The 13,849-nt window shown below is 32.7% G+C and overlaps 1 protein-coding gene across 1 annotated transcript; it reads left to right on the forward strand.

The window, feature by feature from the left end:
• Positions 1-3,045: 3,045 nt before the first annotated feature.
• On the forward strand, positions 3,046-6,652 carry LOC115961333 (MDIS1-interacting receptor like kinase 2-like). Its single transcript, XM_031080330.1, has 5 exons — positions 3,046-3,154; positions 3,335-3,865; positions 4,096-6,123; positions 6,207-6,284; positions 6,478-6,652. Exons 1-5 carry the CDS (start codon positions 3,046-3,048, stop codon positions 6,525-6,527), a joined length of 2,796 nt encoding a protein of 931 aa, XP_030936190.1. The 3' UTR covers positions 6,528-6,652.
• The last annotated feature ends 7,197 nt before the right edge of the window (positions 6,653-13,849 follow it).

The following is a 13,849-nucleotide window of genomic DNA, read 5'->3' on the forward strand; positions in this document are numbered from 1 at the left end:
ATGTGAATCCGAGCATAGAGTCAAGGTGAAGCAGAATTTACATAAAAGTTAAAACTAAATCAATTTCCTGTACACGCGTCGTAACTTCCAAGTTCCAAGTCTTACTTTTCATCACGTTCAAATGTCCAATGTCCCACATTCAAAGCTTTTTTCTATGTTTTCTTTTGTGAGTACCAACTCAATGTCTGGGTAATTTGTGGGCCATTTGGAATAATTGCAAATGCACCATTTTTTCCAGCCAACCTCTTACCAAATGTTCCACATTCAATGCTTTTCTCTCATTTTTATTGTGTCTAGGAGAAAAGATCACTAAGAGGAAACATAAGTCTTTTTTTTTTGGAAGAAAAACTTCCAATTTTGACTTTATTTTTTGTACACATACTTAGAAAAATCTAATCTTAAAGTAAGTAATTTGATTGGTAATTTGAAAAAGTTTTTTTCCAAACTAGTTTGTAGATACACTATTCAAAATCCTTCTATATCTTTTTATTAGATGTGAATTTTACAAAATTAACATTAGATTTCATGTTTTTATTATATCTTTTATGCTTGTGAAATTTAAAAAAAAAATTAAAAATCAATATCTATATCATCAATCAAATTTTTTAATTTCAAATTTTTGTGATATAAAATTATGCATAAAAATGGATTTAATAATCAAATAGTAAATAATATCCAATTTAAACGATATTTGATATTTGCATGTTAAAAACATAAAGAAAATGCAACACAATCCAACGGTTAGATTTTCAAAATTCGCATACAATAATGAGATATGTCAGGTTCTAAAAGTTTAGAACAATTGACAAACCGTGAGCACAAACTTGTCTATGTATAGATCTTAGAGTCTATAGAGTTTATTAGACAATGCTCAAAATGTTACAAGTCAGAACACAAGAACATACAAGCTGCAGAAAAAAGTATTCAAATTCTGTGAAATCCAACTAATCGAAAATTAGATCTGACCGACTGAAAATCGCAAACATGAAATTTCTACAGATTTCTATTTCAACCCAAACTCTGCTTAAACGTTTTTGGTTTCAAGTGAAACACTTCTAGTTTATAAAGGAAAACCCTAACTATGTTTTCAAAGCTTTTGAGAGACTTTGGAGGTGCTCTTGTAAGATCTAAAATGTACTGTGCCTTCCTCTTTCAAAGTTATTACCAGAAATCATTCTCATATCATCAAATCTGGTAGATCTGAAATTGCTACAATAAGATCAACAACTGTTGATGATCTAAATCTTCAAGGGTGGTCTTGGAGTCACAAACTAGAGAGTTTTTGTTGCTAAACCTTTGAGTGAGATCTCAAAGAAACAAGCGTGGGTGCTTGTGTTGGTGTAAATCCAAGAAGAGAAGGAACCCGTGGATTTGGAGCTTGAACGTGGTCATGTTAGTAAGTTACTACTTGAGGTAGCAATAGATTTAGGGTTAAATCTGATTGTAAAAATTTCAATTCTCTCATAGTGGATTTACTTTACCTTGAGGATAGTTAGGTCAAATCATCCCTAGATTTTTACCTTAAAACAGTTCGTTTCATCGGTTTTCTTAAGTCATCATATCATGGTATTATTTATTTTTTGCTGTTTTGCATAATATGATTTTTATTGTTGGAAAAGTTGATAGAATTGCAACTTATAGTAAAAAACAAAAGGTGTTTAATTTCCTTCCCCAGGTCCTTTTTTCTTTTGGAATTTATGTTCATGGTCTTTGTTTTTTTGTTTTTTTTTTTTTCTTGACTTGGAATATGAAACCACAAAAAACTATATACAACTTTTCCACAAAATTTTCCAAATGGTAGGTATACGTGAAACTAACAACCAACACATAGCAATTGACAACCAACCTGTCTATTATGGGGGAGAGCTATAGTAATGGTTCTATGACTGTTTGTGGCCTTAGAAAAAAAAATTTCCACGTGAGAACAGCCAAAGTCTAGAGGCGGAGCTAGGGAAAATTTGCTAAATAGTAGCTTTTTAGAAAAAATTTTGCTGTAGAACATGCGGATGAAACATATTTGTAAGTTGGATTGTTTTTGGAACTCGAGTTTCACAAACTCGAGTTCCAACCCAAAATCGAGTTTCCCAAACTTGATTTACTCTTGCATTAGTCTAACGTGGATTTAAAAAAAAAAAAAGAGGTACTCGAGTTTAGTAAACTCGAGTACCTTTGATATATATATTTTTTCCCTTGCAGTTTAACACAGAGGTACCTGCAGGCAATTTTTTTTTAAATGGAACTCGAGTTCCATATGGTTTTTTTTTTCTTTTTCTTTTTCTTTAAATGCATGTCAGATGAATCAACAATAAATCGAGTTTCCCAAACTTGATTTTGGGTTGGAACTCAAGTTTCACAAACTCGAGTTTCGAGTTCCAAAAACAGTCCAACTTACAAATATGTTTCATCCTCATGCTATGCAGCAAAAAATTTTCTGAAAAGCTACTATTTGGAAAATTTTGCTGGCGAAGCTATATACATTGGTGAGGCCCTTCCAAATTTTGTAAATTTCGTTAATATATATATATATATATATATATATTTATAAGAGTTTGGCACCAAACATGTTTGAATCTATTTTTTAAACCCATTATGTAGCAACTAACAAGTTATTAATTTATTAAAAAAAAATCTTTTCACAAAAACTACACATGAAATGTATCTTTTGTTGCTATATAATCAGTTAAAGTAAAATAGTTTCAAATATATTTGGAGCTTAACTTATTCCTCCAGGTTTTGGATAATTCATGTTTTTGAAAATTGCATTAGTTCAATTGAAGAATTTTTTTAATTACATTAGTATAAAATTTGATAATTTCAAATGAAAATGAAAATTTTTTATTTTAAGAATTTTACTATGTAAATGGTAAAAATAAATTTTATTTTATGAAATATCCATCAAACTTAATTTCGATTAAAAATACTAAGCTTCTTTTTTTTGTATATGTATATATATATAACTTATTCAAAAAAAAAATTGTGTATATAATAAAAAAGCATGCGCGTATGTATATATGTGTGTGTAAGATTGTTTTGATAAATATATTAATGACGGAACTTAGTTCTCAAACAAAAATTCTTAGCTCTACCTCTTTCAAAGTCAATGATCATGTGGAAACCCTTCTCTTCCCATTAATGACAACACTTGACTTGATTGGTATTTAAAGAAAGAGAATGATGAAAATTGATAAACAGAGATACTAAATCATATCATCTATTTTCACTAGCTTCCAAAAAACCATGGCACTCACTAGCTTCAAAAAAGTATTTTCTCCCGTTTCTCTATTCATGTTGGCCCTGTTACATTTTTCCTTTATTTCTGATTTTGTTTATGCAGATAAAGAAACCGAGACAAATGCTCTTCTCATTTGGAAAGCCAGTCTTCAAAATAAAAACCAATCACTCCTGCCTTCATGGACTCTCCTTCCTAAAAATAATGCAACCAATTCTTCCAGCAATCAAAATGCAAGCTCAAATCCATGCAGTTGGTTCGGTGTTTCTTGCAACCATGCAGGAAGTGTTATTAGATTAAACTTGACTAACTCAGGCCTGAAAGGTACTCTCCATGAATTTTCATTCCTGTCACTCCCTAACCTTTCATTTGTTGACCTCAGCATGAATGAACTCTTTAATACAATTCCTATTGATATTAGTTACCTGTCTAAACTCAAATATCTTGATCTATCCTTTAATAACTTATCGGGGAAAATCCCACCCCAGATTGGCCTACTGGTCAACCTTGAGGTCTTGCACCTCGCTAAAAATCAGTTAAGTGGCTCAATTCCTCCAGAAATAGGTCATTTAAAGTCCCTTAATGACCTTTCTTTGTATGCCAACAATTTCTGTGGATGCATTCCAGCTTCATTAGGTAATTTGAGCCATTTGACTGACTTTTCTCTCAATAGTAATTTCTTTTCGTGTTCCATTCCTATATCTTTAGGTAAGTTAAGCAACTTGGCTTATTTGTACCTCTATGATAATCAACTTTTTGGTTCCATTCCTCCACAAATTGGAAACCTTACCAATTTAGTTGAACTTGACATAAGTAACAACAGTTTCAAAGGTCCCATCCCTTATAGCATTGCAAAATTTGAAAAGCTAACATTGTTGCATATGAACCAAAACAGCTCTCTGGCTCCATCCCCCTAGAAATTGGAAATTTAAAGTCTCTCATATTCTTAAGCCTTGAAACAAATCATCTTTCTGGCTTAATTCCCGCATCTTTAGGTTCTCTTAGAAACTTGACTGTTTTACACCTGTACAACAATCAACTTTCTGGTACCATTCCTGAAGAATTAGGAAACTTGACATCCATAATTGATCTTGAACTGAGTAGAAATCAGTTGAATGGTACTATTCCAATTTCCTTTGGTAGGTTGAGTGGCTTAAAAGCTTTATTCCTCCGTGATAACCAACTTTCTGGTCCCATTCCACAAGGGATCGGGAACTTAATGAAGTTGACTGCCCTATTGCTGGATGCCAACCACTTCACTAGCTTTTTGCTTCAAAACTTATGCCAAAGTGGGTCTCTCCAATTACTTAGGGTAGACAACAACCATCTCATAGGTCCAATACCAAAAACCTTGAGAAATTGCACAAACTTAATTAGAGTCCACCTTGAAGGAAACCAACTCTTTGGAAATATATCTGAAGATTTTGGTGTCTACAAAAACTTACAGTACATGGACCTAAGTTACAATCGATTTTCTGGTGAAATCTCACACAATTGGGGCAAGTGCACACAACTAACCAGTCTAAAGATTGCTGGTAACAATATTTCTGGTGGCATACCACTTGAAATTGGAGACTTAGTTCAACTCCAATTACTTGATCTTTCTTCTAATCGCTTGGTAGGGGAGGTTCCTAAGGAATTTGGAAAGTTGACTTCCATGTTGAAGCTCTGCTTTAATGGCAATAAACTTTATGGTGGTTTACCCTTGGAGCTTGGGTCATTAATAAATCTCGAGTATCTAGATCTATCTGCTAATAGGTTTGGCAAATCAATCCCGAGAGATATAGGGAGCCTTTTGAAACTGCATTACTTGAATATGAGCAACAATGAGTTCATCCTCAACATTCCAATTCAAATGTGTGAATTAACTCATTTGTCCCAGCTAGATTTGAGCCTTAACTCACTTGAAGGAGAGATACCTTCACAAATCAAAAATATGCAAAGCTTGGAGCTATTCAATTTATCTCACAATAATTTCTCAGGTTTTATTCCAGCTGCTTTTGAAAAGATGCGTGGCTTGTCATTTGTCGACATATCCTACAATGAGTTGGAGGGTCCTCTTCCGAATAGCCGAGCATTTCAAGATGCTCACATTGAAGCACTACAAGGTAATAAAGGAATATGTGGAAATGTTATGGGATTGCAACCCTGTGAGGTAGAACATATTTCAAAGAAGGGACTGAAATTCATTTCCCCTCTCTTGGGAACACTTTCACTTGTATTGGCATTGTTGGGAATTTACTTCACTTTAAAAGGAAAAAGGCGAAATCCACAGACAAAGCCAACAAAAGACATGGACAAGGAAGAAGTTTTTACGCTATCAACTTTTGATGGAAGAAAATTGTACCAAGAAATTATTGACGCAACCCAGGGTTTTGATGCTAATTTTTGCATTGGGGAGGGAGGATATGGAACCGTCTATAAAGCCAAGCTAATATCAGGAGACATAGTTGCAGTGAAGAAACTTAGATCTTTGCATGACAGTGAGACTTCACCACAAAAAGAGTTCTTAAATGAGATCAACACATTATTAGAAATCCGACATCGAAATATTGTAAAATTGCATGGCTTTTGTTCACATTCACAATTCTCAATTTTGATTTACGAGTACCTTGAAAAGGGTAACTTGGCCTCAATTTTGAGCAATGATGGAGGAGCTAAAGAATTGGATTGGAATAAGAGGGTGAATATCGTCAAGGGTGTGGCTCACGCGTTGTCTTACTTGCACCATGATTGCTCTCCGCCAATTGTTCATAGGGACATATCAAGCAAAAATGTTTTGCTAGATTCAGAGTACGAGGCTCATGTTTCAGACTTTGGCACTGCTAAGATTCTTAACCAAGACTCATCCAATTGGACTTCACTTGTCGGCACATATGGATATGTTGCACCAGGTAATGTACTTATTTGTTCAATCAATATAGAACATATAGATCATATGAATATATTGGCATAATATTCTTTTTTTTTTTTTTAGAGCTTGCTTATACGATGAAGATAACTGAGAAAAGCGACATGTTTAGCTTTGGAGTTTTGGCTATTGAAGTGATCAAAGGTAGGCATCCTGGTGAAATCATCTCCATTCTATCTACTTCATCCGTGGGGGAGAATTTGTTGTTGAATGATTTGTTGGACATACACCTCCCACTCTTGAGGTTGAGAATCAATTGATACTCATCATAAAGTTGGCAATTTCATGCTTGCATGCTAATCCTGAATCTAGACCAACTATGCACATGGTCTCTCAGGTATTATCAAGTTGAAGTGCACTTTCCTGGAGCTATCACAGTCTGACTAGGACAAGCAATGATATGAAATAAGACACTATATTCTGTCAAATTCATGTTACTGAAGGAAGTTGTTTGCTTAAGATTATGTAATGCCTAGAGTACTACTAGATGTTCAATTTCAAGTGTTAATAATGTGCATTTGGTAACACAAATTTCAAGGCACTATGATTGTACACGTTTGATTGCCTATGGTTAGGGTTTTAGGCTTTGGTTGTAACAAAGTTAACCTATTCTTAACCAAGTAATTAATTATGCTTTCAATTTGAATTACATAACAACACATAAACATGGATCACATAAATACACCAAAACAATGACCCAAGAAAACCAATGAAATAAGCAGTTTCACTGTAAAAACTTGGGGGGATTTAATCTTCAATTTCCATGGTAATAAATCCGCTAGAATAGAATTGAAGTTTGTAAAAAAAGATTTAAACCCAAATCTAATGCTACCTTTTGTAGTATTTACTAATGTGACCACACTAAGCTCTAAGACCATGAACTCTTCTATTCTAAACTTGTTGCACATGAATGACCCCTCGCAACTTTGACAACCTTGAAAGATTTTTACCAATAACTTGGATTTAAACTGGATGCATAAACTTCATTTTGATCACTGGATATTTTGTATAAACATAGGTCCCAGTTTTTTTTTTTTTTTTTTTTTTTTTTTTTTTTTTTTGAGAAAGAACATAGGTCTCAGGTTAATGCTTCAAGAAAGCCTGGAAAATTGTAGATTTGCGTACAATACATTACTTTCTTGTAGTCATAGAAAATGTGCTCTATATAGTGTACTCGAGATGCAAGTAGCCCTAGATCAAATGGCTAACGAAAAATTTTGAGAATCCAATCAACATGATTCTCGATCAATTAAGCTATGTAGTTCAACCAATCAACTTAAGTAATTCTCGACAAGTCAAGCTTGTAATACCTTGATTTTTATGATCATCAATCATCATTTTTATTATAATAGGGTTGTGGTGCTATACTTGTGCACAGGAAGATGGGAGTGGACAATTTTGTGATGCTACAAAATTTGTGAGAAAATTAAAGTTCTATTGCATACAATTTTGTATGGCTTTTTAAAATAAAAAGGAAGATGTAACGTGGAGGGCTACTTTTCCGGTTATGCATATAATACCTTTAAATTTCATTCTTATCAATTAGTGAAAAGATAAGAGAATAAAACTTAGTTGGAGAAGAAGTTTAGGAGTTATTAAAGTCCCTTGGAGTTCTAGCTTATCTAAATAAGTCAACAGTTAATAAACCTTAAATTAAGGTTAATTAGAAACTATAAAATCAGAGAAGTATATTAAGCAAAGAGTTTAGGAGGTGGATTTTTTCCCTTGGAGTTTAGAAGAAATACAATTGAAGAAGCAACCAATTGGTTCAAGGTATGATTTCTCATTATTAGAAACAAAGAATTAAAAAGGTTATAATTTTATCATGGAATTAGTTAGTGATGTTAGATTGTTTAAAATGGTAATTTCAGTCCTAGAATCTTTGTTTACACTATTACGTAAAGTTGCCTTCAGTTTGTATTCTAAAATAGAAGTCACGTTTACAAAGATTAATTTATGCATGACTTTACGTTTTCATTGGGGATATATTAAATCCTATGTCTAGAAAATATTGGCTACTGCCTCTCTGATAGTAATATGAGATTCAACCCAATGCAAGGAAACCTTTTTGGTTAGAGAAACTTTGCATCAATGTCAAGTATTATTAGTCTAACTAAGTATAATCCTAGTAAGTCAGTTTGTATAATTCGATAAGCTTTATCTTTTGTAGAGGATATTAATTAATTTTCATGGATGATTATAGGTCCTATTTAAGAGTTTTTTAAGACTTTTTGAAGGATGTTTTAGCAGGACTTTTAGAGGAATTCAAGTGTTGTAAGTAATTATGCATAATATGCACAAACTTCCTCATCTTTATGCTCCATTGGCTATTGTATTGTATATTTTTCTTGGAATTTCTTCCCAGTTATTGAGATATAATGATAGACTTAGGAAACATACCACGTTGGGTCTTCCTTCTTTTTTCTTGACTAGGAAAATGACAAAGTCTTTCCACATCAAAACAGTCAAAAAGTAAGTCATCCATTATGTCAGATCCCTGTTTCTATTCGCCATTAACAATGGAAATTGACCTCAGAGACTTACCAAATCTTAGATCCATTATGTCAGGAGCTTTGATATATAACGGTTGGATATGTATGCAATTTGTAAAATAAAGATCAAGGCATTGTCTACCTTAAATAAGTTACTTTCCCCTGTTTCTCTAGTCGTATTGGCCATGTTACATTCCTCATTTGTTGCTGATTCTGTTTCTGTAAATAAAGAGGCGGAGACAGATGCTTTACTCGATTGGAAAGTCAGTCTTCAAAATCAAACCCAGCCACCCTGCTTTCATGGACTCTCCCTCCTAATAATGCAACCAATATATATATACATATCATATCATATCTGATAGGCCAAAAACAAATTGACCCATTATGCAGCGGAAAATAAACGACATGATGATTTGTTTACGAATGGGGAAAACCTAACAACAAAAACCCCACTGGGTGATTTTCAGGTCACCACTCTCGAAACTCCACTATTATCACAACAAGCGATTACAAGTAAAGGAATCTCAAGTACCTTACCAACCTACAATTGAACATTTACCCTAATACCCAATTAGACTTATTCTGTAGTGACAGTTCCCCTTTTGATGCACAGCTCCCAAGTACGTGACTGACCAATTGCGCGGATCCCAGTACGTGACTTCAATCACCAACTAAGAAGGTTGTTGGCTGCAAAGTTCTTCAGTTTATCCACACGATGAAGATCAAGAAGATGCTTGATCACAAAACCCTACGGTGCACGTACACAGCAACTTCTTCAAGAGAAAGAGATGAACTAGGGTAAGAACTTCGTCTCCGGTTACAATTTGCTTGAACAGAATTTGTTCAATACTTGTGCAACTTGTGAACTATTTGACAACCCTTAAAACAATCATTTTATATGTCTAGGGTTAGGAGAAAAGAAGGCCCAAAGACACATTCATGGATCTTAAGAAAATCATATCAGAATTGTGAAATTCTTAAACCTCGACAGATAGGAGGTGTCGAGAAGCTATCGAGCAGGTGTCGAGCACATGGGCTGAACAGCTTTCTTAAACCTCGACACATGCTAGCTATCGAGCTAGCAGTCTAGTTTTAGTATTTCTGCACTTTCAGCTTGTTTTCTTAGACAAACTTGAAGGCTTCAACACTTGATCTTGAAATATGGTTTCTTGAAGTATTTAAATATATCCTAAATCTACCCAAATATAAGTAAAGTGCGTTTTGTCAAAGGATAAACCAATTACATAAAATCATGACATATGTTCTTAATCATATGAAACACATATGTCCTAACAATATCATATCATATCATCTATATATATATATATATATAAACCGAAGCTTTTGAAGCTCCCATAGTTTTCCACGTCAGCATTTATTTATTTATTCTATTTTTTAAATTTCGATTTTTTTCAATCTTTTATGCAACTAACTCTCTCTAACCTATAGGCATTCTTAAAACCCAAAACCCTAACCTTTGACCCCTCTCTCTCTCTGCTTTGTCTTGGGTCCTGCTGCCGTTTCCCTTCTCTCTCTTTATTCCTTAAACCTCTCTCTTACAAGCTATCCTCATTCACTCATTCGCTCTTGCTTTGCTAGCTCTTTGCCAATTTCAGCGTATTTTCAAGTAATCTATACAATTTCACATTGGATCTGAAATTTTCTGCTTTTTTCATTAAAAAATATACAGATTGCATCAGATGGTTGAATTTGAACTTTGTTTCAGAAAATTAGGGTTCGTTTTCTTCTTCTTCTTCTTCTTCTATTTCTTATTTTTTGAGATTTTCCATCAAAATCACATAAAGTTGAGGAAATACTCAAAAAGTTTCTGATGGCTATCCATGATGTTACGAGCGAAGGAAAAAATATAGTACTTTTGGCAACGAAGAGCAAACAACCCCAAGTATATCAGCTATTGCTTGAAAGCAGGTTACTCAAAGATACAACGCTTCAAAAATTAGATGATAAAGGGAATAGTCCATTGCATCTTGCAGCCAAGCTAGGAAAGAATAAGTCCTGCAGGTTAATTCCAGGGGCCGCATTACAAATGCAATGGGAACTCAAGTGGTATGAGGTATGAACTCAAAGCCAACTTGACCTTGATTTTTATCAAATAGCTTAACAACACATTTACAAGCTTACCTGAAATAGCACGTGTTAGAAAATAATGTTGGCGTGCTACTTCAGATTAGTCTGTTAGTGGACGAATCACTTCCTCTAATATAAATTAAAAGTAGAGATCTTTACGTATATGCAATTCTACACATATTTGTGTAATATCAAGGTGGTGGAGGTGTTAAATATGTGCCGGTCAATTTATACTTTATAAGTCATGCCTTTCAATTAATTGAAGCACACTGTCAACATCTTTTCTCCATCTGTTGGACTAGAAATTTAACTAGGGTTTTGTAAATTTTTTTTAGTTACTGATCGGCTTGATTCTGATTTGATCATTTTTTTTGTTGGATTTTTTTCGATGAACCGTTTGGCCTTCAATACTTATTTGATCTGTTGAGTTGATTTTGCTTTTGAATTTAATTGCCTTGATTTAAAGCTTTGAGAACTTCTAATTTGTTCACTTGTTTGTGGTTTACTTTTATGCCAAAATGAGTTGTGCTTAGAAAAGATGTATTTTCTTTTGGGGAAAACAAAGATTCTAATGTAAAGTTCACATTGTTTGTAAATCTCTGTAAACTGAAAAATTATAATTTGATTCAAAAAATTATTTGCTAAGATGTAGAAGAATGGTAATAATTTGAAATACTTTAGGGGAAGTCTCAAACTTGACCACAGGGTAGGGTGTTTCTAAATAATGTCATTGGAAGAACCAATGTGGATTCTCTTTGAAAAAATAGAAATAAATTCATATGGTGTGTAATTGTATGGAACTTGCTATTTAAGTGAGTCTCTATTTTAATTTGTTTTAATAGTTGGGAGTTAAATTAAGTTTCATTTTATTATTATTATTATTTGATTGAAAAGGCAAAAATTGTATTACTATCAAAAAGAAAGTTTAAAAAGTCTGACATAGGAATGATCCAAGTCAACGCAGTGGCTTAGGTTCCAGAAAAAAAAATATACAGGGAAATAGATAGTATGACCATGTCAACCAGTGGTTAGATGAACTCCAGTATACATATATTTATATATTTTGTTTATATTCATATTTTTTATTGAAAGTTGAATCTCAGGTTTGTGTTTTCCTATCAAATTGAGATAGATGTCTACTTCTTTAGTACTTTCCACTCTTCTGACAATGGGCTCTTCCTCCTCATATAAATGGATAGTGAGTAGGCAATTTTTACATTTAAGTATAATATGATTGGACACTTACACTATTGCACATTCTGAGTCTAATAGAAATTCTTACTCTCCCATCCCATATACCAATTTTACTGTTTATTTATTTTGTTATTAAATTGTTTGCTTTCTTACAAATAAACAATATTGGATATGATATTGATAGTTTGCTATTTCAGTAAAGCACTGATTCATAGCTTTCATATATATGAATGCATGTATTGGATTAAATCTTAAATAATTGTTGATGCATTTGTGTCACTTGGATTGAAGGTTTAGAAAAGTACGTTTTCGAGGTATGACTTCTTTGGGTGTATATTTTAAATTTTTGAGAAGATAATCATATTGACAAATTAATAAGAATATATTAGTAAGTGCATTTGTCCATAGAGGATGTATTAAGTATATTGGAAGCTTCAAGGAGGCTGAAAATAATTATAAATGAATCATTACAATTCCATTAGTCAATTTGTGTTTACAAATCAATACATTTTTCAGGTGTTTGAGAAAATTATGATCTATGTTCAATTGAGATGAAGATTATGAATAAATTGAGCATCCCATTTTAGAAATTGGGCCAACATGTATTTGCTTCTAATAATAATCTCTCCTTCTTTTCAAGTTTTTGTTTGTTTGTTGAGAAACCTCCCCCTTTGCAGTTGGTTGACCAATCATTAATTCTATTAATGATGGATTTAGAATGTTAGGTTAGTTGGGTGATAACATGGTTTTAGGTTGCAGAAGTATCTAACAATGATTTATCATATATATTTTGAATTTGAGGTATTGCAATTGCTACAAATGCTTAGTCACATAAAAAGATTAATAGAGAAATACAAGGATATGTAGTATGTTATTCAACTGAAAATATGGCTGATAGAGTGAATCAAGGCAAGTTATTCTTTTTGGCAAATTGTCACTTGAGCCAAAAGCAATTTCTAAATTGAGTTCTATTTGCAATATTGTACTTTATGTCTATACTAATGTTTCTCCTGTAATTTTCAATTCCAATTTAGTAAAAATTAATTTGCTAACATCTCTTATACAGGTTCTCTTAAATGTTGAGCCACCATGTTCAGTCTTAATTTCCTCTTATGTGACTCCTATGAATTTGTTGTGCTAGAGAGAAATCATGGTCCAGTCCCAACACTTTGTGATCATGGTTCGGTGTCTCAAAAGTTTTTTTTTTTTTTTGGTATTTATCATTAATATTTTTTGCAGCACATTTGCATCAAGTAGAATTCATGTTTGTGATTTCAGCCAATCTGATGTAGCTATGGGAATAAGGAAAAGGTATACCACTAATGATTGGGAAGCCTAAGTATACCACTGATAATTGTCAATTATCATTGTTGCATATGTTATGTGCTAAACTAAAGTATTAAATCTATAAAGACCATAAGAGTTTCTAAGTTTCATTTTTTTTTTCTTTGCTTGAGACTTGAGATAATGAGTTCATTTCCAAAGTAGTATTGTTAATTATAAATTGAAAATTTTCATAATTGTTCTTCTTTTCCTTCTTTTTATTATTATTTTTTTATTTTTACTATAAAAAAAATGCAAGTATATTTTCAATTATTGAATAATTAATGTTTTGTTGTAGGCTATTGAATTATTTCTGTCCCATATTATCAATGTAAGCTGTTTTCAAAGTTTTAACAAAAAACAATCTCCTCAAGATTTGCATCCCTTAGTGACGATGGGGCAAGTTGCTAATTGTGATTTAATTTGCATCCCTTGGGATTTCCTACAAATAACCATTTGAAATGCTATTTTTCTACATTGTTATTCTAATGTATATGTTAAAATTTTACCTTTTATAGTTACATATAGTCAATCAGGAAAATGACCTATATCTTCAATCTCTTTTTACCGTTCTATGGTCCTTTTGAAACCATAGAAATCAAGTGGTTCATG

This window comes from Quercus lobata, chromosome 9, assembly GCF_001633185.2.
Source record: "Quercus lobata isolate SW786 chromosome 9, ValleyOak3.0 Primary Assembly, whole genome shotgun sequence".
Classification (NCBI taxonomy): Eukaryota; Viridiplantae; Streptophyta; class Magnoliopsida; order Fagales; family Fagaceae; genus Quercus; species Quercus lobata.